Source organism: Poecilia formosa, unplaced genomic scaffold, assembly GCF_000485575.1.
Source record: "Poecilia formosa unplaced genomic scaffold, Poecilia_formosa-5.1.2 Scaffold14, whole genome shotgun sequence".
NCBI lineage: Eukaryota > Metazoa > Chordata > Actinopteri > Cyprinodontiformes > Poeciliidae > Poecilia > Poecilia formosa.
In genome coordinates this window covers 4,121,618-4,148,517 of record NW_006799953.1, presented here as the reverse complement: position 1 = coordinate 4,148,517, position 26,900 = coordinate 4,121,618, and the positions used below count along the sequence as shown (strand labels likewise).

Below are 26,900 nucleotides of genomic sequence, written 5' to 3'. Positions count from 1 at the left end.
ACAGGTATTTTCAACACCAACGATTCACATATCAGAACCAAAACAAAGGCAATAACAAACAACGTACCGGTATTACACCCTCACATTACTTATTTAGCAAAAACACACCTCAAAACGCAGAAGCAGGTCGTAAACGTACAAACATTATCAACGATGACATGCATGTTGCAGCCACTTCCTGTATCACTGCATTTTCAAATATCAGGTTTAGTTCATTGAGCTTTACTAGCATTTTCATTTTCTCACCACAACAATTAAAAAAAAAAAAAAAGATTCGGATTTTACAGCCACAGGGTCTGTTATGCCACTATAACAACACAAAGTGAGTTTTGTGTTGCATGACCCAGTTCAGACGGTGTCAGACGGATGACCTCATATCTGACTTAGGAATGCTTTGGCATACAGGTGTGTTCATCATGTGTGTTTGTTCTGCAGACTGTAATTTGTCTTTGAATTGGTTCAACAAAGGGCAGTCGTCAAACGTATTAATTTTAATACTTGCGGCATTAAAACAGGTCAAAACAGACAGAAGGTATGCGGCTACAAATTTCTTCATTTAACATAAAGCAGAGAGTCTTTGAAGCATCTCTACTTGGGATTTTAGAAGTTGTTTGCAAATCTAGAAGTTTGTCAAATGTTTTCATGATAGAGATACTCATAGACATACAGGTCCTCAGTTTCAAAATGAAGCTAAAGAGTTAGAAGTAAATATAAGTAATAAATAATTATATGAATGATTTTGATAAATTACATAATACAGAAAAACTGCTTATTGCTTCGGCTCACTCTCCACCCTTTTATTGTAATAACATACCAACATTAGGAGCATTCCCAATAACAACTGGTGGTTCAGGTGGGCGCCCTCTGTGCAGTGCAGCCACAGCTGAGCCGCAGCATACTTTGTGGGTACAACCTGAATGTAACCAACAATTAATGCAAACATTTGGAAATGAAATCTCTTCATCATACACATATGATAGAAACTTTCACTAATAACTGCAGAGGCAAAGCACACACAAAAAAACAACAACACACAGACGATAGAAGAATAATAACACAGGCTTACTTTTGGTGGTGCGAAGCAACGACTGCTTTCCCAGCCCCAGGAGTGTTTGGACTCCAGGAACACTAGGTGGGATCTCCTTCTCTATCAGAGGACCTATCCGTCGACACACCTGAAGCAGATAGTCTGCAGGAATGTGCTGGTTCAAAGCCACCTGGATGAGAAACAGGGCAACACCTGTCTCAGCTGCACTCCGTGACAAGTCAACTAATGCATCAACTTTGTGAATGACTGAGTAAGTATGCTCTTGTTTTTCTAATTTTCTAAATTTTACACCTACTAGTGCTTATTTTTATTTCCTTTCTTCTTATTAACCATTTGTAAACATGACCAGAAAACAACAGTTTTACTTGTTAACAGCTAAAACTAGAGGTGGCCGGAATTGGGCAGTTTTATGGTTGACTGACCCTGGTCGGCTGGTTGAAAACTAAAAAACCCATATTTTTTTCCTGATCAGTGAATGCACCATATCTAAGCGCTTACGCACGTGTGAAAATTGTTATTGTGGGAAAAGGCGCTACAATAGCGGTGTCAGCGATGTGTTAAAAATGGAGAGTACGAAAAGTGAAAGAAGCTTTTAGAAAGAAAATTACTTTTCAACACAAAAGAAGTTTATAAGGACATACATAAAAACGATCCGAATAAAAACAAAAATCCACCGAAAGGGCAAAAGGGTGGATATACAGAAGGCGGGCCTTGGGAACTCACAGCAAATCAAATGTTTCGTTTAGATTCTTCCGGATAGGACGCAGACGCAACAGCGATTTGATTGGCTTTTAAAGATGATCGACAAGTCTCTGTATCAAATTAAGCCAATCACAATCTGCTGCTTCGACATTGCCAGCCCACAAGCCTACACAATAGCGAAACCAGCATTTAGTTATTTATCAACAGGCCCATATTAAAATAAATCTTTAATATATCTTCCTTATAATAAACGAATCCCCTTTTCGCATATGCTGAGTTGCGAATTTAATTTAAAGAATTGATACAAGCTAAAAAGAAAACAGTCGATTAAAAAAATACAAAACAATACACTTTTAATTAAAAAATATCTATAAATTTGCAACTCACCCAGTCTTGGAAGCTCCGTTTGAATATCTTCCCGTCCCAACTCCATCGTTGCGGAACCAACTAAAGTTAAAAACAACCCGTTAGAGATATCACAGAGCTAACAGTTTCTACACGGCAAAAGGACGCGCTCATTTTTTAAACAGCGATCCAAAAATACACGGACTTTCTCACAGACAGGTTTAGATAGGCAACATTAGGGAGACCCCACAGGAGAAGAACAGAAAGGTCCAGCTGAACTTACCTCATACTCCTCCAGCTCCTCGATCAGAATCTAACAACAGACACACACAGTTAGCCCGACAGGCTAGCGTTGCGGTTCGTTTAAACCAATAATACCACTTTAAAATAAAATTAATGTAACAATTTACCTGTGCTGCCTTTTTACAAGGCCCAGACTGTAGAAATCTGGCAATGAGGTAATACAGTTCTGAAAAAAATAATTTGCTGTTAGCCTCTTGCTAGCCGTGCTAACGCTACCTAGCGTCTGGCTTCGCTTGGTTGCCAAGCTCACCAGCTGATGTACACAATTTCAAACTCTGGGAATTCAAAACTATTAGTGGTGAATTAACGGGGCGTCCAACACTCACCTGCTTCGATTTGTGAACACTTTTCTTTTGCCATCACTATTCAGGACAGGCGTCATTAAGCCACAATTGATATTTTAGCTTGCTCGTTAGCCGCCGGGCTAGCTAACAGTGGCTAAAACAGGCTATTGAATGGCCTCCTCCTTTCCCAAGTTGTTGCCTGTTACCTGCAGCTTTGTGTTAGCGCCCTCCAGTGAGCCAGTTTAACACTGGACGCTTCCTTCGAGGTCTGAGGTGAATGAATATTTGAAATAAATTGCAAAACACAGACTCACATACTGGAAGTTTCAGCATTGAAACGAACATATTTAGAAACATACTGATTTGAAATGAATGTATTTGGATTTGAATCTGAGTTCAACTGCATCGAAGTGAATTATAGTTTGACATAAATGAGTCTGGTATAAATGAGCGATTCCATTTATACCTGACCTGTTTCCTAAAATAGCAGTTGCGGTGATTTGACATCATATAGATAGATGAATTCAGGCTGAACATTTGAGTGAGTAGAAATTTTAATTTATATAAATAGATAGATTCGAGTTATATAGCTAGCTCTGTGAAAATAATGTTCAAGTTTTGTCACAGATTCTAAATTGCATGTTGAACTGGACCGGATTACTCTATTGTGTAAAAATACTTGGATGTAATCCATTTTATTTTGGCTCTGGTTGTATATTTACAGCCTTTCATTCATTTATTTTTTACCATACAGATTGTTTCCAAATTGTCCAAAAGTAGAATTAAAGGCAACTTGATGAGGATAGTGTTACCTCTGCTTAAGATCTCTGATCTTAAGAAAATCTCAAGCCAAAATGATAAAAAAATAAATACATTTATTGAGTTAAATAGAAGAATAGTGGAAATGTTTTTGAAAATTTGGATTCCAGCTAACAAACCAGCAACATCACAGGATGAGAGAAAGTATAACTATCTTTTTTTAAGCATTTTTCACATTTAACAATAAAGAAAGTGAATAACAATGAGTCATAGCAGCCACAAAGCAGACTGATTGTGATATGTTCTAGGAGAGTACATACGTATTCACTTATCCTCTTCAATGCACATAAAAAGGAAATTCTCTTGAATTTCCTGTGGTCTGTTCATGGATTTTGCACCAAGGAAAAGGTTGCATGAACACCCTGACATAAAGTAAAAGAGCTTTGTGTGTGTGTGTGTCCTTGTACTCCACAATAAAGCCTGAAATTTCTCTAAGAGACTGTATAACATTGATAGGTAAGTCAGAAGCAACAATTACTACTGAGTAATGAATTGCAAAATGAAAGTGCTGTTTTTTATGTTTTGCCCCTTCCGTCTCTCATTATTCACGTACTGCAAGACCTTCTGGTATGACTCAGTTACATTTCTTTATTATGTTACAAAAAGCATCATGTTTTCATCTTTATTGTACTTTGAGCACTGATGTGCCCATCTGCTTGTTTTCTGAGGAACATAACATCCCAGCAGTTCCCAGAAGAGTAATCATTTCTATACAAACCAACTGCCTTATATTTTTGCACCAAGATGAGTTTTTGCTCATTTTTACTATCCATATTGTTTCTCAGATTTATTGATCAATTGGGAGGGGGGAGAAAAAAAAAACTTTCCAGAGGCTGAAGTGACAGTGAAAATGTGCCACTTCTTCTTAGTAAAATAATTAAAGCTCAGTCGGGTTGGATAATATCCTGGAACATCCATTTTCAAGCTTTGCCACAGATTCCCTCTTGGATTTAGATGTTTGATTAGGCCATTCTAGAAGATAATTGTACCATTGTAGCTCTGGCTGTTTAAGATTGTTGTCCTGTTGGAAGGAGAGTGTCCATTCCAGTCTGAAGTCTTTTGCAGCCTTTAGGAGGTTATTGTTCCACGATTTCCCTGCATTTAGCTCCATCCATCTTCCCTCCAACTGTGAATAGTTTTCTTATCTCTGCTTGTAGAAAAGCATTTCTGCATCATGAAGATCACCTGGAGATTAATGATGCTATTTGTTTGCTAACGTTTTCTAACAACTTTTCCTTACTCTACCACTTTCTTCTTCTACTATTCAGTTTGCATCATCTACTGTTAACGGAAGTCATAACTTTATGTTTTCAGTTTATGCATTTCTTTTCTTTCCTTAGAAGCTACACCTGGTCTGTTTGGCTGTGAAACCTTGAGATATTGAGACAAAAATCCACCAATAACTAAATGCTCTCCTTCTCCTGCTAATAACGTGGGTTTTTTTCCTTTTTTTTGTTTTTTTGTTTGTTTGTTTTTTCTTTAAACCTTGACAATTTCCCAGAAATTGTGCATCTGGTTTGGGATTTTTATATGTCCGGGGAAATTTAAAACAGTATTGGCAGTGGTATGCAGTCAATCTCCTTTTTCTTCCATTGCAGACTGAAGTTTTATTAGAACTGCAGGGTTTTTAAAGATCCAGCTCTGTACTGGTATCACGCTGGTTTACTCTAGAACATAACCAGCATTCTTAGTTTGTACCTGCTAGGTCAACGAGGTCTTGTTCAACATCAAACCCAGATGCTATCACGGTGATCATAGCAGAATACTACCCTTATGTGACACAGAATGGAATTTGTATAAATATTTCTGATGCTTATGATGATTTTCTTGGGAGGATATTTAAAAACACAGAGTTATGATAAACTGTTGAGGGCAGCATACACAAATCGAGGTTTGCTAGCACACAGAGATGAGCAGCTGAGCTGAGCACAACATCAGAAAATAAATGTACAGTTTACATGATGCACATCAGCCAACAAGAGACAGATGTGTTTTTGTTTCGGCCATCTCAAGAACATCTGTAGTAACATTGTTCTGTCCAGGCAACAAAGCACACAACTTCTCGTCCTTCTCCCTAAACAAGACATGACCCCTTCAGGGGGAAGGTAGACCCTGCCAGTTGAATGAGAGTCAGTTAGTGTTACACATTATATTTCGAATTCATTGTTATTGCAATATTGCAGGTCTCCAATTGTGTCCCTTCTATCCTGAGATAGCTCTTTGCTTTTGCCCATGGTGGAAAGGCTGGAGCCTGACTGACTGAGAGTGTGGCATGTATTCATTTAATAAATGTAATTAGTGGAGGTCTGTGAGAGAGACAGGATTCTTGCTGGTTGGCAGGTCGTCCAATACTTATTTAATAAAATTTAATGCAAATTAACAATTTAATAAATTAGATTATTATTATTTTTTTTTTAGATTGTCTCTGACAATTCAAGTGTACCCACAAAAGAAATTGATCCCTCCATTCTTTGTAAGCGGGAAAACTTGAAAAGCAGACAGTGTATCACGTATTTTCCCCATTGTACTAGCAAAGCTTTGCTCCATCTGTCTATTAAACAGTGCAACAGCTGGTTACCATGGCGACTGAAAGTCAGTTGGTGAACAGACAATGCTGTCCACCAACGACTAGCACTTATTCGTATGAATTGACAAATTAAATACCAAAATATTCTTCCAAGCATGCTGATCTCTTATTTTAGCACCACGTTTTTTTTTGTTTTTTTTTTTTTTTACTTCTCCACTGCAGCACACATATTATCACAAAGTGACACACTGTGCACACCCTGAACCAAATGAGGAAACAAAAAATGGTTACTTTCTTATTTGGAAAGGCAAACTATCTGCACCATATGGGTCAATAGGTGAAAAGTGATGCTGGACAGTTTAAATTTATGGCTGAGATGAAAGGATTTTCTCTCAAGAGAAAGGATATTTAGAACCATGCTGGGCCTGAACACCACTGGTTTGAGATTTATGACTTGGGAGAAGAATTTTGACCTTTTACAAACACATTTTTAGTATGTTCTGTCATAAATTATATCATCGGTTATATTCCCATTTGTTCTCTCATAAATTTAACAGCCGGATTGTCTTTTCCAAAAAAAGGGATCTTGTTGTTTTTATTGTCGTAATAGGCACAACAGCTCAGGATAAACATCCGCTTCAAAAAGCATAAACTCCCCCTAGGTTCATCTAAATCCGAAAGCTGTCAAATTGACTGTTTCAAGATTTAGATGAAAATACGTTAAACTTTATATTTGCTCAGAGACTTTTGAACCTTTTTGTCTTTGCAGTATAAAAATTTTTAAAAAACGCTCGTTATAGAAGAACAGCCAGATGTCCAGCGGCTTATTGGCTGCCTTAACCCACATCAAAACATTTCAGAACACATGTGGTTCACCACTAAAATCTCTGTTTGCTAAATTATAGTATATACAAAGTGCTATTTAGTCACTATATTTAACCTTACACGAGTTAGTGTGGCATATCAACAATCAGAGCCGTGCCATGTTCACCTCCGTACTGTTCTCCGAAAAGGGACTGGAGAAATATCTATCAAAATAAAATGAGAGACACTTCACTTTCTTACAGTCTAAGTTGTTAATGTTTAGCTTTGTTCTAATCCTTCAGTAAAAAATACTGCAAGAATATAATCTCCCCCTAACACAACAGAATGCATGAAATTATGGTCAGTCTGACAATTTCTGAAGTGCTGTATTTAACTGTTTTTGGAACTATACACGAAATAAATAAATGACTTGTAATACAAACCTTTACTTTAACTAGTCCACGTGTTGCAATGGGCTATTTACCATTTGTTTAAATGTCATCTTCAGGCATATAGTGACTGTTGACCAATGAAAATGTACCTTAATTTCCAAGGTTGGCTTAATTGTGAAAACAGAACATTGCTAGCAAAAAAGAAAAAAAAATAAATACATTTTTAAACCCCCTCTAAGTTAACCTATTTTTTTAATGCAAAGGGTCTTGAAATGACTTTATATAATAATTCACTAAATATAAAACACAATTTTAAAAAGCAGCGGACAAGAACGTTGTTTCTAAAATTACCAGATTTTACATAAAACATGGTGATCTCTTTATATTATTTTTTTTAGTTCTTTATATTAATGCTATGTATTTTCTCCCCTATGTTTTTTGCAATATAATTTCAGTATTGACCTGAGGGTGGCGCTGCAGCGTCTGTTGTTGCGTTAAACCGTGTAATCACAAAATCTGCTGCTCAAGTTCAGATCTGCATAATGGACAGCAATGCAACTGACACGTATGGGGGAAAAAATGATAATTGTAGTTAGTAAATGTTTGATTTGCAGTATTGAGAAAGCGACAGTCTTCTTCTTTTTTTCTTTGCTATGACTTGTTGAATTTTGTCACATCAGGCATAATTTATTATTTATTTTCTGCTCACCTAAAGGGGCAGTTATCCGTGTTAAATGTTATCCTCATGTACACCCCCCTCATTCACTGACTCAGTAACTTTATTTAGTATGTAGTCCAGTGGGCGGGACTCTGAGTGTGGACGCACACTGGCAACTGCTCATTCAGCCTCCCTGTGTGCCTCTCTGTCAAGCTGGCTGTGGACTGGACCCCGGCGCTGGTCAGCCTCACGAAGCTGTAACATGTCAGGTGTTCGGACTGGATCTCAGCGGGTTCTGCCTCAGATTTAAGAGGAATATCGCACGTTAAGCCGGCGGGCTCTGCTGTTTTATCTCTGCGGCAGGGTATTTGGATTGTAGGAAGTCGGTTTTCTTGCTTTCGTCCGTAGAGGCACACTTTTGCCGTCTTCTGGATTCAGCATTTTGTCGGGCAGAAGAAGGTAGGTAGGTGTCTTCCATCTTCATAATGTCACTTGATGGTACCTGTTGTTAGAAGTCTGGCTGGAGTTTAGCTTACAGCTGGAAAAGTACAAACTCATTGAAGGAATCTGGAATATTCTTTTCTTGGTGGTGGAAAATGACTCTGGCGTTGTGGATAAATGATTTCCAAATATTTATTGAACTGAGCTGCCCGCCGTCGTAGTCAAGGTGATTAAATCACAGTTACGTCTGCTAGCTACGTAACATTTTGGTTATTGCTATTTCCCCCCTTGCATTTATAAAACACAAACGCAGTTATTAGTTAACTCTGACTTATTCCGTTGGTGTTGTTAATTTAATTTATGAAACGGAGTTTTTTTTCTTCACTTATTAGCAGTAATTGAGTCTGATTTGATTTAAAGACTGACCCCGTTACAGAGTGTTGTGACTGCTGTATAATGAAGCTTAGTGGGCTGTCGGTTGTCACAGCCACCTGGAAACCTGCTGTTGCTCTTGGCCACACTTAGGCTTATTACTGCCTCCGGTGCCTCAATCTAAATGAATGAATGAATGAATAAATAAATAACATATAAGTTTTAACATATAGAAATTAACTGTATCATCTCTCCTCTTGTTTCGTTAAAATATGATGAAATTTTCCCTTTTGTACTTTGCATTAATTCAGGAAATAAATCAGTTTTTTTCATTACTATCTCTAACCTTTTTTTGCCTTTTGATTGCAGTGTGAATTTCTTCTATTGTACTTTTTGAGTTTGCATTTAATTTTTTATTGATGATTGCTTTTTGCCTTTTGCGTAAATACATATTTACTTATTTATTCCTTTTGACCAACCTTCATTTTGTTAATTAGTATTTTATTTTTAGCATGGGAAAATTTGTGCAGCTTTATTTTTATTGTATTTTGGTTGTAAAGCAACTTTAACTGCATGCCTGTTAGAGTGGAGCAAAACAAATACAAATGAATGAACTGGTCGATTAATTAACTTGTAAGAGGTAGAAATGTACCAATCAAGATTTTTTTCAATTTTTTTAAAGTCCGATATGTCATGTCTGATTTTAACCATTCATATTTTATTTTTCTGAAGGACTAAATCAGATAAAGGAGAAACATATTTGCAGCAGGTTGTTTCATAGATAAACTAATTTTGATAACATAGGAATTACCAGATTATCTGCTTTGAAGGATATATCCAAAACTGTTATTTGATTTATTTTAAATAGAAAATAAAAGCATGTCAGAATGCATGCTGCTGCTTGTTCTGTCAACTGACAGAAAATGCTGGACGTTGATGTATTAAAACAAAAATTACAAAAGCATAATTTTACTCTTCGACTTACTGATCATTAAAAAGAAATGATTTTCAGCTTCTGAGCTCCCTATGACTGATTGATGCATATTTTATAATAACAGGTCATTTTGTTGACCTGATGAAATTAAAAGCTGGTACAGTGAATCATTTTTCAGAAACTGTGGTTAAATTCAGTCCAATTTGAATGTTATGATGGGTCTCCATGTTGGAGCCATCTTCTTTTACTGGTTTTCTACCTTAATATACCCAGATTGCCTCAGCAGACATGAATAGTGATGAGGATGTCTGCTGACAGCTGAGTAGGGCAGAACGCTCTGCTCCATGACTGACTGAACTGGGGTGTTCACGGCACCATATGCTCCTGTTTACATCATGCTGCTTAACATTTGGGCCAGCCCAGCCTCATGACTCATACTATCTCTCGCTTCTCACCTTTTTTTTTATTCTTTTTTTTTTTAATTTTTTTTTTTAGTCTTGTTACTAAATAGGTCGATCTGAATTTACATAGATTAGGTGAAATCGTATTTGGGTGTGTTGAGTTGCTTATAGGGAGACAGCCCTAATAACCGTAATATGCAGTGCTGCCTGCATATTAAGTGTGCTCCTTACCAAAGAAAGTACCTGGTATTAAAAAAAAAACAGTTTCAGTTTTTACACATAAATGTCACCTAATTGCTTTCATTTATCTAAGAATTGCTGTATTTCAGTGATATTGTACTGATGATTATGATTCAGTGTATCATGTAGCTCTGCACTACAGCAAGAATATTGAATAAAGATAAAAACTACTGACTTTTGAAGCAGCTTTTACACAAACTTGCTTATCAGGGTTTAATTATTAGAGTTAGAATAATGAATCTAACATTTTAATTAGCATACGAAAAATGAGCCATGGTTTGCTTTAGTTTTTACACCATGACTGTTAGTACTTTTTTTTTTGTACTTTGTTTACAAAGATCTTTCTAAACAGTTTTGGAAAAATTCTTCTTTCAGCCAGTTGACTTGCAGTGTGCAGCAGCAGGCATGTGAGGGGCATCACTCTTCTATGTAAGCAGAGAACACCTAAAACCCAGTTTAAAGCTGTATGCTTTTAAAACCTTTGTATGCTTTAGTGCTGGTAACCAGCCCAAGTGCAGACGTGTGTAAGCTGTAAACATTCAGTATGTTAGCCTCTGTATTTCTTGTGAGGATTGGACTATATACCCACAAACACAAGGGTCCCTGTGGGTTATATCACCTGATGTACTCAGTGACTCAGTGAGACCGGATCTGATTCATACGAATTTGCTCTGTTCTGGTTGTACTAAGAAATTGTCCACATCAAGACAGCCTGCCCATTTTGTCCTCTTTTTTTTTTCTTTAAACGAATACATAATACGTGACTAGATCAGCTATTTTGTCACACATTTTGCTTTGAGAAAGTGTAACTCTTTAAACCCCCCTCTTTCCTGATGTTCAGCGTTACCGTGTGGTTGTCTCCGCCACTAGACTAAACAGTGAAAAGGGTTTATGGAAAATGTCTTTTTCAGATTCATGGAGCTGACAGACGATGTCGTCTTATTTTTGCTTCTGCAGTGCTGACTCTAGATTTTTGCTCATTCTCCCCTAAAACTCGGCGGTGGTGAAGGTTAGTTAACTGATGACACACGGCTTCGTCTCTGATGTTACTGAGCATGTTGTGAGGAAAGTAGGTTACTGGGCCATGTCCTGCAAGCTTAAACTGAATGCTAGTCTGAATATTGCTAGAGCTGCTTAGTGTGACCAGGCATGCACAAATGGTGCAGGCCTACGCAGCAGCAAATGGGATCCTCTCCACGCGCTGTCTCTTTAAGAAAACAGAGCGCCGCTTCACATAGAATGAATGTTGAATGTTCAGCCTTCGCTGATTGATCTCAAAGCCGCATAAAACCGAGTGAAATCTGACAACAGGTTGACAAACTGCACAGGTTGCGAATTATGCACAACTGCTTTAACATCAGCGCTCTCACATGGATAATATTGTGGACTTAAACATTTAGCTCTGCAAATCGGAGCAAAAAGATGTAAAAATGCATTCAGATTGAGTACAATCTGTTTTAGTAAAGGAAACTTTGCTATAAATCCTGCATTTTGGAATTTTTTTTTCGTATTTTGAAGCGGTCTTCAAATAAAATTTTATGGTTTTATTAATATCAGTGTTTCCCCAAGAAAATTTGCTAAGCCTGGTTGGGTGCTAGGGCTGTCATTCATTCAGCAGCCTGCCATGTTTTTGAGTTAAAAAATGTTTGAAGTTAACAGGAAATGTGAAAATATCACTTGGTAATTATGTGTTTTTGGAAGATTAATGCTTGTATACGGACTATAAAGTCTGAAAAAATTCAGACATTTAAAAAAACTAAAATAAATAAATAAATAAGCAGTTCTCAGCCTGGTGGGGTGCCCAAGTAAAACCTGGTGGCCCACCAGGCTAATAATACACAAGCAGAAGATTCACAGATTTTCTCCTTGAAATGGATACTTTACTTTTGTCTTTATCTACCTTACTGTGAACAGCCACATTTTCTAACTTATTGCTTGGTTTCAAACACTTTTCGCCTGGTTGGGGAAGATGAGGCTTTTTTAGAACAAACCTTTCTCCAAACAAACAGGCAGGACACAACTAAACTAAAGTCTTTATTTTAAGTTTGAGAGGAGTTGTATTTAGGTTTTAAAAGCTTGATCCATTGACCTCAAAGTGTCTTTATTTCAGGGCAAAGATGAATCCCAAGTACTTGTTTAACTTTGTAGGGCGTTGAATACATTCAACTACAAAAATACTGTTTTCATTGTATTTCTGGATAATAACAACTTATCAAGTTTGCTACTTATCTAGTTTGCTCAGTTATATTGAAATAAGCCATTTTTCTTCTCAATCCAAATATTTAAAATGTCTACAGGCAAATTTGTCTTTCCTAATCTGTATTTAGACTAGTCCTGAATTGGCTGGTTGAACGACTTCCTCTGGAGCTTAATTTTATTGAAGTCAGTCATAGGCTGACTTCCTTCTGCTTTCTTCCTAATCATATCAGTCTTTACTTTGGCCTTTGTGTTTTCATTTCTCAGAGTAAGGGATCGCAACTGTTGCTTTGATGTAGACGCACATTAAAAACAGATTTTTCTGCAGCGCGCTTGGAAACAACGCTCATATAAGCTGTGCTTAAAAAATAAGCACAAATGTAGGGATAATCACCAATAAAAGTTTTCTTTTACATACTCAAAAACCACACTAACGTCTACTTTGAAGTGTTGTGATGTGCTTTGTTTGGCATCAGTCAACAGACGTAGGTCCAAATCTTCTTGACATGTTATTGGCTGGCATTTACAAAGCACTCAATCCAGGAGCACCATTCATTTTTTATGGTGCTGATTGGCTGTACCCCAAAGAGCAGACCTAAGAAAGACTGTAGATGTTAGCCTCTGTTGTTGTGCTAAGTTTGTTCACATTGTGGGTATTAATGCATATTGAAGTATATTTGGTATAAACACTATTAGGCTGTTGTAAAATGACGCCTAACCCTCATGAATACCAGCGGTTCACAGTGTTTTGTGATCAGAATTAAAAATAAAAAAAAAAACATTTCTGACGTCCACATATGTATTTCTCGTGGTATTTTAATAGATATTCATTAGCAATAACAACACAGCCTGGAGGATTTCACCTCCTGGATTTATATTCTTGCTTAAATGTTTACATCTGATTGGCTACTATCCGTACTAGCTACTCGTAAATATCGTACATTCTTCTTTTTACTTTTTTCACCATGTATGTAGTTATGTAATTTAGTAGTAATGTGACTACCTGCCGTCTGAACTCATAGCTACCTTAGCTGACTTGAAAAAATATCGCCTTCTCCCTTACGTGATGACACCAGAGTCATGTGTGCGGAAGCCTGTTTTTGGTAGATTTGATTAGAAATCAATAACCATTGACAACAGAACAGCAAAACAAACACAAAAACTATTCATAACATATGTGGTAAATCCTGTCAAGTGAATACGACCTGTTTTGCTGAAAAGTGTTGCTATTAGCTTTAAACCACATTCGCTGCTCTGACTGTGAGAGCTAGGTTCTCCAACGCGGCGCTAAATCTCTTTGCTTCTTGATGAAAAGGCCCTTAGGTAGGTTTCGTGTCACCGACATGCTGAAAAACAGAAGACGCTACCATAAACCAGATGGCGTAGCATGTTGCCGCCGAGTGTCGTGGCAACCTTGTTCAAGTGTTGCCTCAAATTCTGACATAACGGCTCCTCTTCGGTGCTTCACAGTCGGTACCACACATACAGAGACCATCTGTTCGCCCCTTTTCTTTCTTTCTTTTTTTTTTTTTTTCGCATTTTACATAAACACTCAGACTAGAAGCAGAAAACAGGGGATTTGGACCTGTTGACATTAGCACCATGAGTTTATCATTATACTTCCAGATGATACTGGCCTAAAGTTGTAATGGTTTCTTTGAGTAATATTCCTCTTCCCAGTTGCTCTTACTTAGGGATTATTTGATGCTGCATTCTATCAGAACTTGTAGAAACTTACAAAGTAAAAAAAAACAAAAAAACTTTATGCTGACTCTCACATCTTTATTAGATATCATTACTTCCTGCCTAATTAGGAGGGCAAGAAATACAGAAGTGTGCGTAAGTTATTTGTTTTGTTTAGTCTGTATCAACTTAAGAAAACAAAAAAGAAAATCCTGTGACTTAGTGAGGTTCAGACCTATTGCTTGTGCTGCAGTAAAGCTCATAAATCAACTTGAATCCTCGAAGACAAAAGATTTAATTATTTTAACTGATAAAATGCTGCTGGTGTTCAGGTCTCTTTTGACATTTTAATATTTTTATTGGTAGCATGTCTAGGCGTATATCTCCCCCACCCCCATTTCTCCCATTTCTCTTTGTGGAAGGGAACTAAAAAAAAAAAATCTGGATTTACTTGCTCCAAAACACACATTCTGTTTGTTTTGCAGCCTGAATCATTTTGATTCTTATACAACAATGTTTAAGAGAACAATCTCCCTTTTCTTTGTGTGCTACATTTAGACTAATGCTAAAAGCCTGTGAGCGTTGGTTGCTGGAAGGTTTATTTTTTCTCTGTAGACTTTGCTTGGTTTGGCAAGATCCTTAAAGATACAGCTCTGGTAATCACTTTAAAATGGAAAAAAGGCAAATAAATCTAGTTCTAAACATTAAAAAGCTTATTGAAATCACTTATATAGTAATAACCCAGGTTTGAGGGGTGTTTTTTTGTAGACACTTTTGCAAAAACAGACAAATACTTTTCATTTAAGACCATTTTCTCTAGTAGAACACAATGAAAGCACTATTGTTTACAACTACGAATGTTTCTATGTACTGGTGAGCTTTTTATTCCTTTTTAATTTTTTTTATTTTGCATGTCTGCTTTAGTGTTTCAATCAAAACCAGCTATTTAATTTCACTTTATCTCCAAAAAAAATTCAGGATTTTGTTTCTGTTTTTTTGTACCATCCAGGTGTGGCCTTTCTGCTTCAAAAGCCGATGCTTTTGTGACCAGCACCGTTTTCTGTGTGTGGATTATGGTCACTCTGTGAAGTCCTAAAGCCTTAGAAATTATCATTTTCTTTTTGTTTGTGGATTTAAAAAAAAAAAATTGATGCAGGACAGTTTGAAGCCCCCTTCTCCCTTTAATAACTGAAATCATTATTAAACCCAGCAATCTGTATTTACTTAGATCAAAATTGTCTGACCTCCAAAAATATCTTGACTGAAAATCTGAATTCTGCTGAGAAACAATGTGCTTTTCTTGCATCATTAAATTCCACGGAGAAGGAGAGGGAGATGGTGATTGTTAGCTTCAAATAAGGACATTTCCTCTCGCTCCACGCCGCGCTGCTCCTCCTTTGTGGAACGCTCTGTTTCCTTTGGCCACTGGAACTATGTTGCACATGACTCCTGAGACTATGGCTGGCATTCATATCAGTCTCTCTAACCTTGCAGCTATGACAGACAAAATGTTTAGCCCTGGTTATATAACTGCCTCCGCAGACGTCATCATCCTCTGCTGCTGCTCCTGATCTCTTGCGCCAGAGCACACAGTAATTGTCGTCAGCAGCTCCTTGCTCAGACACCCACTGAAGGGTGATTGAGATAATTATCTTTTTAAATGTAATTGTTTAAAATTCCTGGGGCTTAGAGTAGTCACGTTATATCAGTTTCTTTTTTTCTTTTTTTTTTTTTTAGTTTTTTCTTTTCTTTTTTTTTCTTGCAAGTTTGAAGCTTGGCATCAAATGGCATTGAGGTAATAGCCAGCAACCGCTGTTTAACAGTTAAGATAATTAGAAGATTAGAAAAAAAATAATGCTTTTAATTGCAGGCAGAATTACCGTAAACCACCCCTATTTGAATGTTTCCTTTGCTCCGATTTGTATTTTTCTTATTGACCGTAGGCTGCTACGACAGGAAGTCACTCATTTGAATCGGGAGTGGCTTCAGTGCGCTAAAATACCTCAACAATATATGTGGGCCTGGCCCCGTGCGTGAGTGTGTGTGTGTGTGCATGCGTGTGTGTGTGTGTGTGTGTGTGACCTAGATCTGAATCAGATCTTCGGTTCAGGGTGTTGGCTGCGTGTGTGCATTACAATGCTGTTTGTTTTTGAGGAGTCAAGTAGACAAAATGACCATGTCAGACCATATGAAAGGATCACTCCCACACAGTTAAGTCATCTGCAATCTGTCATGTCAACAGACAAAAGCTCAGTGATGGGCAGTAATCCTTCTCATGACTGTGATTCTTTTTACGCTCATTAAACGTCAGAGGAGAGAGTTGTATTACATTTGGCTGTTATACTTAACCTTAGAGACTCAGGTTTCACTTCTGAAGACTGATTTGAGATCCATATATTTCAGTGTCAAATGCCAGGACACGGTATATATAGTTACTAATTCACATTTAAAGTGGTGTACAAGTTGATAATACTATTAAAAAAAAGCAGCTGAAGTTTTCGACACCTTTTATTTTTGCCTCTAATCGAATATGCACATATAGTTTTTTTTTTAAGAAGCTGCACAATTGCAGTTTTCACAATTGTGTGAAAGCTGCAGCACTCCCTATGCTACTCGCTATTGTTATTCCTCATAAACATGTGTACAAATCTCTTAAAATATATTGTTGTTATGGAAACATGGGTCCTCGTCGGCTCCTCTGGTGCTGTGGTTTTCAGCCACGAAAAGATGGAGCGATTACTTCTCACGGCTGGAATCCTGAGTGATTCCAGGATCGAATGGGATTGTGGGATTGATCTAATCTTATGTGTTGAGCTGAATCAAAAAGATAAGCTCTCCATTTACTGGCCCATCCATGTCTTACCTTCGATTATTGTCATGAGGTGTGACCAAAAAAGTGGTTGGCTGATGTGTTTACAGTCCAAAAAGTGGCAGGAGTTCCTAGTTTTGATGCATTTATGAATAAGAAGAGAAGATTTTTCAGCGTTTTTCAATGTCAATGGTGTTGAACGATTGAAAATTGATTGATTCTTATCTCTGGATGATTGGCGCATCTGTAGGGATTATTTCTGCAAAATATAGAAAGTACATTAATGTGTAGCTGTGAGCTTTGCCAGCAAATCCTAAAATTAAATTTTCATTTAATCTTAGGATCTAAAAACAAACAAACAAAAAAACATTATTTGTAGATAACCAAATAATGAAAAGAATAGCCATATGGCCAAAAAACAAAAAAACAAAACTCAAACCTTCTGATTTTTTTCACTTCTCTAAGATAGAATAATTTATTTATTTATTTATTTTTTTAATTCTGCTTCTCCTTCTGTTCGGACAAACCTGAATCGTAACGGGAGAGAGAGTTTGTGTGTTTGGTTGGAAAAGCTTTGGAAAAATGGACGGCTGTGTTTCATAACAAGGAAAATGAAACAGCAATAGATAGGAATGGAGACATAAGGTAATTTTTTCCATCGTCTCCTTGCTAGAGGGCTGTTGGGAGTTCACCAGAGAATCTGAGAACAACTGAGTGACTTGCTACGGTTTCACAAACACTCACAGATGATTCCACAACTTTGACGTTATTCTGCCTGTTAGCTCACACTGTTTCCTTTTATTGGAAATAAAACGTGGTACTCTTCCACAGGCAGGAATTTAATCAAAGATATAATCTGTGATGTTTTTCTGAAGGCTGCAGTGAGAAGAGAAAGCGCTGCATTGCCCTTTCCACTCATGCCCTAGAATTGTGACCTACATATCTGCTCAAACAGTGCTTTTATTTAACAGGGAAAATGAAAACTCCTACGATTTGAAGTGGGTTTCTTTTTTTTTTTTCTTTTTTTTTTTATGAAGGCGTCCTGGTGAGTGACGACACAAACCCACTGTACACATGTTCAAAGCGACACTAAACACTAAAATCCTCAAAAACCAAACGCTTAAATGATCCATAACAACATTTACCGGAATGGTCAATCATAACGTTAACAACCAGCGATATCTTGCCTGCAATACAGTCATAAAATTCGCTTTAATCGTCTTAGTGAGTCTGGCCCTTTAAGAATCAGGAGACAGGTAATTACTTTTTCCCTCCCCACCAAGCAGTAGCGGCAGACAAAAACAGGCTGGAATAATTTAGGTAATTCATTTAGAATTGTTGAAAGAATATAATTTTGAGGAAATTTAAGAGTGCCCTCCACCTGGTGAAAGGATGTTTGTTTTATGGGTCTACTTGAAAGGATGTGGCCACCCAGAGTGGCTCTGTGTGCCGTGCGGTAAATGTGTAATTAAACAGCTTTTTTTGGGGGTAGAGCATCACCGGAGAGTAAACATGGAATCTGCCAAAGAGATCTGCACAACCAAAGAGAACAGAGTTATTGGCACAGCTGGTATAAAGAGATATAAAAGAAAACGTAAAGTAAAGCCTTGTCTTATTGCAGTGGCTGGATCAAACGCCGAACAGTCTAGAAGAGTCCAACTTTTAATTTGAGTACTTAAAGATGATTGGGTGTCTGGGTGATGAGCCGTTGTTTAATGCTTTGGATAAATGTCCTGTAGAGACATTAAAGAAATAATCTTCTAAACCACAAGGGCATCCATTTGAATTGTAAGTTTTTTTATTTGTAGTCTCACATGTTTTTTTTTTTGTCATCAGAGCTTTTTGAGTTACATTTTTATCACTTAACAGTAGATATTAATGCTTACATGTTCTTTTATTCCACCTGGAGTGTTTTTCTTTTTTTTTTTTTTTATTACTAAATGCTCACTTTTAAACCGCTTTCACAAAACTCATCAAGCGTCTTTCCTATGAAAGTCCGCACTGAGAAAGAATAAATCACTGGACTTTAGGAGAGTATAATTTTTTTAAAATAGAAGTTAAAAACTGAAGAAAACTGAAGATATAGCACACAACGTTAATATATTTAACATCTCAGGAGTATTTCATATGTTATTTTTCACACTGTTGATTTCTGCTGCAACTTCTGACATTATTTTTAAAAGCTCATGTGTGGTAAATCACTCATGTTTGTGAATAATGATGCTGTTCCACTCTCAGACTTGCTGGTCTCTAACAAAGAACATCCTTAAAGCGCTTCTGTGCCAAAAGTTATTTTGATAAACAAGTTATTTTCCCGTAAACTGAATGAATGCGCTCAAAATTAAAAGTTAGACTTCAACATTTTCAGTGTCTAATTTTGCTTCAGCAGTAGAAGGTCAATTTAATTTGAGGCCTTTACATCATTTCCAAGGCTGCCAACAAATATTTGCACATTTAAAAGCTTGTATTTGTTGGAGGTGTTTTTACTTGACAGATACCTCTAATAATAAATTGTTTATTCACAAAAAGTGCATAATGGAAATCGGTTTTGTTCTTTTGTTGTCAACAACAGCAGATTTGTGTTTTGAATGGAGCGCAGACAGTGTGTCAGTTGAGCTGTTATCAGTGGAGGATTACTCTGAAGCTGCTGCTTAGTTAAGACTGACAATTCTTGAGGGATTGCACTGCCGCGGCGATGCAATAATAATTAGCTGTGTTACTGATCAGTGCTTCTTGTGTTGGAAAGTAATATAGCATACAAAGTCTCAGCTTTTGTTTAACGGTGCTCCATTTATAAAGACAGAGCAGACTGTTGTTCAGTATCGGCCAGCTTGAACTGGACTAAAGAGTGGCTGCATAAAGGCAAAGGTTCACTTTTTGCTGTTCTTAAGTGGATTTCCTATTGGTCAATGCAGGGAGAGTACTGGCTTCTGATGTAATGTTCTTGTCCTTGTGGGAGAAGATATAGCTCAGTGGTTTGAAGCATGAAGTGTTCCCAGTTTTTCCACAGTGACGAAAGTAAAACATCAAGATTGAACTTTACAGACTGTAAAAGAGAGAACATGAAACAGTGAGCCTGTTTATAACCACGGCAGTTTCAGCACAGTGCGCGCTGTTGTTTGTTTCTTCTTAATATTATTTGGGGGGGAAAACCTCATAAGAGCTCAGAGCGTCTCGCTGAGTTAAAAGTGTCAGATCACAGAGGCAGAAAGCTTTTTTTTTTTTTTTTTCCTGCTACCTCATTAACATTCAGCAGAGAGGTAAATGGGTTTCTGAGCTATGGATGAAAAATGTCCTCGACCTGAAGAAAATGAAAACCAGCAGCTTGATGGACATGGCTGCTTCGGTTGGGAGAAAGTAGACACAGCGCATTGTTACCATGGGAACACAGAGTGAACAGCCGTGCCAGTCTAATTAATGACAGTCAGTGGTTCAGCTCAGGAGCCGCCGTGACATCATCAATACCAGTGCCGCAGATGTCACTGGAGGCAATACGGCTTAATATCCCAGTAATTAAACAAATAATCCCCCCTTTTCACTGCGGTGAACGCAAACAATCTGGACGAAGGACTGTAAAAGACGCACGCACGAGGCAACAATGAGCATTTACTATCCGGCGATGCCTACTTATGAGCAGGAAATGTCATCTCATTATCCAATAGCATGACCTACATAAAAGAGCAGAACTAATCTCTATGTAGGCGGACGGTGAATAATGCAGTGAAATGTGGGAGATCTTTATGAATCTTAGATGTCTCACACTTGTTGGTTACTGGCACAGCAGCCAACCTTAATTAGGAATAAATCTATATCAACACCCTGGCGCTGTTTACGTCCGTAATGTCGTTGGGTAAGACATTACGGACGAAAGTTGTTGCAAAGTGTAAAAAGAATTAGATTTTTTTTGTTTTTTCTTAAAAAACAGTAACTTTGCCTTTCAGATGGTGACCACCACTGTAGTTTGTCATATTAGGAGGAATCTGAGCATTTAGGGTCGGACACAGATGGTAAAGTTATTCTGATGCACAACTCTTTATATAATCTTTATATATTTGGGTTTGGAAAAGATCAGAGTTGTGAAACACATTGTGAAATACTGTGAAGTGAGATTCTCTTCCACTTTTGTCTGATTGTTTAATGTTATTTTCTGCCTTTACTGGATTTAACATACTAATACAGATAACCAAGTAATTGACAGAGTTATTTGTCGATTACTGTTTCCCAATCTGATACCGTATCAAACATTTCTTTACAATCCAGTGAATTAAACCAGTACTGATGATGTTTGTTAAGTATATTTTAAATATCAATTAGCCTGCCTGGATGACGTATTCTATTCAGTCAATTTTTTTAAATTTTAAATAACCAACTTTAGTTTATAAAGGGCATCTTGGGTTTAATGGTGTGCTTCCTTTGTGGCCAGAAAACAGATTTTCAAAGTTCTCAATTGTAAAATAAGCAGAAAAACACGGTTTTCTAACTTGGAAATAGCATGCTCTCAACTTCTAAGACAAAACAATTTCTGTAAACAAAGTTCCAGCATGAAAACATCCAAAAAGATGGAATAATTCAACATAAGATTTCAAAAATTCCAGAAATACAGAAGATATGCTTTACAAATGTCAAAGCAGTGACTCAATCGTTATTCATGATGCAACGTGGCATCAATATGGACCAATGTATCTAGCTCTTTTTGCTATTTTAGGGCATCAAATGCTACAAACAGAGCACCAAACTTTCAGCCCAACAAGATCAGACAATTATATAAAGATGAAATCAGAAATGATACACATACTTCATTGATGTGACAGTAGACTACGTTTCACAGAAAATGCTACTGTTTATCTTGTTTGTACCTAAGTAAATTGCATTTTGAAATATTCCAAAATATGTGTTAAATTACACTGTTAATTTACTTTTTAAATGCACTTAACATTTCAGATTTGTTTTTTTGTTTTTTTAAGCAATTAGAAATAAACATTTTTAGAAGTTGTACATGATCTCTAGAGATCTACTTACACAGAGCAAAATTCAACAGTGGTTGTGGGGAAAATGCTTGTTACAGTATGAAACCAAAAGGGAAAAAAAATCCAGTGGTAATCACTTCAGGACCTTTTTTTAGAAGGTTGATAGTGGTGGATAAGGCTCCTCAATGACTGACTTTGTGCTGATATGAAAACCATCTTGATTTAAATGTATGTAAACACATTGCTCAGTAGCTCTAAAGCTACTCCGGCCACTCCTTTCTTTTCAGTAAATACGCGAAAAGACCTATCCACACTTTAAACTAAAAGGTTTGGTGGCAAAGTCTGGAATATTTCTGCGCTCACTTAGTCTTCTTCTTTGGAACAGAACATCTGAGGACTGTGGTGCATTTATAAAACCATTTAAATTTATCTTTTACTCTGGTAGAAATAGACTTTTTTCATGTCTAAGCTGAGTCATCGCAGCCTTTTAACAGATGCTTTTTGATTCTCCCCTTTCCTTTGTGCCACAAACACCGTCTTCTTTTGGGAGGGTACAAAGTAGAATTAGATATCTTGCAATTATGTTTTCTGTTGAAATCTACTGTTTACCTACAAACAAAATATACGAGTCTGATTTGGCGTTTCCCATGGTCTGAGCGTCCTCATTGTTTATCGTGCCAGATTTTCAGGTCTCTCAGATATGTGAGAAACTAGAACAACTGGTTTCATTATACCTCTGTTTGTTTACATTTTATTGAGACTGATGGTCAAACCATGTGGATCTTTTCTTTATATGTTTATCATTTAGCAAGAATAAAGTTTGTTCCAGAACAATAAAGCAATAAATAGATTTGAGAAAATTCAACTGAAAAAAAAAAAAAAAAATTTAATTAAATCAGGAATGATGTACTTCCAGTGAATTATTTTAAACACAATCAGCACTGGCAATAATTCAAGAGGCAATAGACCACAAAAAGATAGAATCATTTGTCAGATGGAGGTGGTATAATTAGAAAAAAAAGCAACGCACTTTTACCGCAGCGCGGTTCCAACCCGACATCAGACTAATAAGACATCTGCAGTCTGAATCAGCTGAAGGGAAAATGTGACTTATTACATTAAGACGGCTATTGAAAGTGAAGGCATGCATATTTAGCAAAGCCTCAGCTGTGCGTGATGAAATCCTCCAACATCTGGAGAGAGACTTTAATCATGAAACATTAAATAATGAGGCCTGGCAGAGCCCGAAGCAGCCACTACATTTGCATGGCTGCTATTGTCCATTTCTATGAAGGCAAAAAAAAAAAAAAATAGAAACACATTTTCTGTGTAGTTAAGCAATAGTTGCAGTAAAGCCAGACTATTAATGCTGGGAGCAGCTTTAAAACCAAACCAAGAGATGCTGGGCTTTATGTCCTGTTCTTCTTATTGATTGTAATGGGATGCATTTGATTTTTAGTTTTGTTTTACCAAGATGTTCCACTTTACTGAACAATTTAATGGTCAAACTAATACAAATAACTAATATTGATCTACGGCGTCAAATTATACTATTCTACAGCTTCAGTTGTCCATGTATGTTTCTATGCTTTAATCTTCTTTGCACTAAAGCATGTTGCTATAAAATGTTGCTATTTTCTTCATTGCAAAACAGTATTTTGAGTAGGATAAAATATTGTTTGATGGTATTCTGATGCAGTACAAATGTTATTTCTCCTCTGATTACATAAAGAAAATTGATTATTAGAAGTTATTTATTTATATCATGCAAACTATGCAGATGGGGAATATTAAGAACATCTGAAGCATTATAAACTACACCACTAAGGGCTGGTTAATGGAGTTATTATTATTCCTGTACAGACAGTTCGAGATAAGCCCCAATTACACTGCAGAGTTAGAGGTCCCCACAAATAGCATGACATGGATACTTTTAGCTCTGCATCTGCACTAAGAAGACCTGGACAGTCAACCTGAAAATGTTTTATAAGATGAAATCTAAAAATTTGAATAAAATTATATTTCTACCACAGTGCCTTGATAAAGTATCGATACCCCTCTGAACTTTTGTGATGGTGCAACCGCAAACTACACTTCAGTTTATCTGGAGTTTAGACAAAAGTAGCAAAAATAAAACTCTAGTCCAATCAACATCCATCACAATTAATTTTACTGGTAAATACAGTTTATGTGACATTTGATTTCTAATTATGGAGCTTCATCAAGCTTTACTAGATTATTAATGAAAAAGCATAACTAACTACTAGTTTTAAGACAATATCCAAAAGGCCTGCAAGCCACACTTTTCAGATATTGATATTAAGGGGTTTGGATACTTTTGCAAGGAGGCACAACAATGCAATTCTACAGAAGATGTTTTCTCTTAAATACAATTTTCAGCAATACTTTAGCCAAAAAGACTCATTTACTTTATATTAACGAGAATATTCTTCCACTGTTGGAACGACTGTAACAATCACAGACATGAGAGTCTACCTAAGTTTTTATCTCCTTCTCAAAGTAAACAGATTCTCTGTAAGATGAGCCTTTTAGTCTTTCTGAAAGACTCTGGACCTTTGAATGCTCACTTGTGTAATCATTTCACAGAGGCAAAATATTTGAATCCAATAAGTCATGCAGGCTGCTGACCCACATTTGGGACTTCATCAGAGGGAAAAGGCAACCAGGAAGTTGTTAAAGCAGACACACACAGACACACACAGAGGAAGTGCACATGGAAAATGATAAAAAAAAATTTTGCTTCTTGTTTTACTTTCTTTCTCAGGTTTTGATTTAGTCTGCCCTCACCCAAAACACACACACACACACACACACACAGATCACCTCATAAAAAAACAGGGAATAATGTCTTGCAAGAGGGAGGCAACATTTAGCCTCCAGATTGTTTTCCTACCTCAAAAGTCTACTTAAGGAGTCGCTTTGGTTATTGTATTTTTTTTAAACACATAAAGTAAAATTTTAATTGATGCAGGTTTTTCCCTCTAAATGAAACATGCTCTGATACCCATGGCTCCCATTAAGACTGTACCATTCAGGTTACACACACACACACGGAGCATCCGTACAGTCGCTTTAATGACATTAAGATTGGTGTTACCTATGCATTAAGCACGTGTTGAAGATTACAATCTGCCCTGCTGATGCCTGTCACCGCAGGTTTCTTTCCTTCTTCCCTCCTTCCAGTCGCGCTGCACAGCCTCTGCTTATGTACCGCTGTCGTCGTTAGCCGAGTATTGAGCTACCAGCTGACCTACTTTCTGCGCTCTCTCTCAGCCGCCCGGTCCTGTTTACAAGCCACAGCCAAGCCGAGGATGAGGAGTACTGTACCTGGTTAAATCCCGCTGCTAGCACTAAAAAGAGGGGTAGAATTAAAATAAGCCGAGTTTTTTCCCCCTTCTTTTTCTGTTTTTGGATAAGTGTGACAGCAACGCAGGAAGGGACGCCGGTGCTTAATACCGACGCGTTAATAACTTGTTATGCAATTGAAGGTTTTAGGTGAATGAGCCGCTGCTAGTTGAGCTCGGCTGCTATGTTGTAGTTTAAAGAACAAAAATGACGACGCCGGTTGAAGTGAAGAGAGGTTCTTTATTTCTACCGGACACTCTTTCTTCAGGTATGTACGCTTTAAACCTTCAGTTTCACCCAACTCTGTCATACTTGCGCCGCTCCTTTACACTGTTTACATTATCACGAGTGGCCTCTTCCCAGATTAGAGGTGGGCGACCGCATGATTAGTTCTTGTTAATAATTTCCCGGGAAGCGAAACTGCACTCGTTCAGGGTTTTTTAAAGTGTTTTAAGGAGGTTCGTTTTTTCCCGACATTTTCAGGGCGCTCCTGAACGCTCCTTACGTGTTGCGAGCTCTCCAAGTGCCCTGGTTTCAAGGTTGATATAACCATTTTTTTTCACGTTGTAACCCGCTTGACATCCATAGCAGACACTAATGGAGCTCAAGAAATGGCGAGAAAACTGATGCGTTTATTAATAATTTCTCAAGGGGCTTTGGTTCGATGGATTTGCAGGATTTCACGTTTTATTTATGTATTAGTTCACAGTAAGATATTTTTCCACTGTTTGATGAGTCAGTAAGAGATTTTGCAATATATTTCTTAATCATTTATTGTTTTTTTATGTTTGTGTTTTTAGTGTTGATCAGCTCAAACCGATTTCAGTCGCCACAGTTACACTCCTCCACTTTTTACTCCTGGGACTTTTACACATTTTGTCTCGTTACAGACACAAAGTAGCACATAGCTGTGGGATGAAAGAAAAGGAATACATAATTTTCAAAATTAGAAACTGAAATTTCATTCCCATTCATCAAAAAATGTATTTAGATTTGTTGAAAACCATCTGTTAACAGCAGTTTAAAAGTCTTGTCGCAGATTATCGTCTGGATTTAGAGCTGGACTTTGACTGGGTCGCTCTAACATATAAATACACTTTGATCTAAACCAATCCATTGTAGCTCTGACTGTATTTTTAGGGTCATTATCCTGCTTGGAAGCGAACTTCTGCCCTACTTTTATGTCTTTCGCAACATCTAACAGGTTTTCTTTTGGGATTGCAAAGCATCTTGCTTAATCCATCTCCTCATCAACTCTGACCAGCTTCCCTTTTTGATGGAAAGCATCCCCACAGAATGATGCTGTCACCACCATGTTGTGAATGATTCACTGTGTTATTGTCCCACAACAAAGAAAGCATAATTTTCTGTCCCATGGAACATTTTTTCCCTGTGTCTCAGGTTTAAACCATAAATTGGATTTTTATAGTTTTCTTCCAGTTATTGGCAGTGTTCCTTAAAGGCTAGATTGATGGAGTGCATGACTAAAAATTATCCTGTGGATAGATGCTTCCAGCTGAGCTGTGGACTTCTGCAGCTCCTCCAGAGTTGCTACAGGCTTTGATTAGAAATACTCTTCTTTCCCAGCTAATCCGATGGTGAACCTCTG

General features: G+C 37.2%; 2 protein-coding genes across 7 annotated transcripts in view; one reads left to right on the top strand and one right to left on the bottom strand.

The window, feature by feature from the left end:
• The window catches only part of brwd3 (bromodomain and WD repeat domain containing 3), a 29,342-nt gene extending 26,319 nt beyond the window's left edge, over positions 1-3,023 (bottom strand). Inside the window, exons 1-6 of the mRNA XM_007545987.2 lie at positions 2,725-3,023; positions 2,506-2,564; positions 2,379-2,408; positions 2,138-2,197; positions 1,067-1,217; positions 815-913 (exon numbers count right to left, since the gene is read on the bottom strand). Coding sequence (XP_007546049.1) covers positions 815-913; positions 1,067-1,217; positions 2,138-2,197; positions 2,379-2,408; positions 2,506-2,564; positions 2,725-2,758 — 433 coding nt within the window. The 5' untranslated portion in view covers positions 2,759-3,023. The remainder of the gene's footprint in view (positions 1-814; positions 914-1,066; positions 1,218-2,137; positions 2,198-2,378; positions 2,409-2,505; positions 2,565-2,724) is intronic.
• A 5,005-nt stretch (positions 3,024-8,028) lies between these two features.
• The window catches only part of npas2 (neuronal PAS domain protein 2), a 46,046-nt gene continuing 27,174 nt past the window's right edge, over positions 8,029-26,900 (top strand). For 2 of the 6 annotated variants that reach the window (XM_016668356.1, XM_007545985.2), the window contains exon 1: positions 25,122-25,559. The gene's annotated coding sequence lies outside the window, so the exon portion shown is untranslated. Of the gene's footprint in view, positions 8,346-25,119; positions 25,560-26,900 lie in introns of those variants that run through there. The other 4 variants (XM_016668352.1, XM_016668353.1, XM_016668355.1 and 1 more) reach the window with 4 other exon arrangements.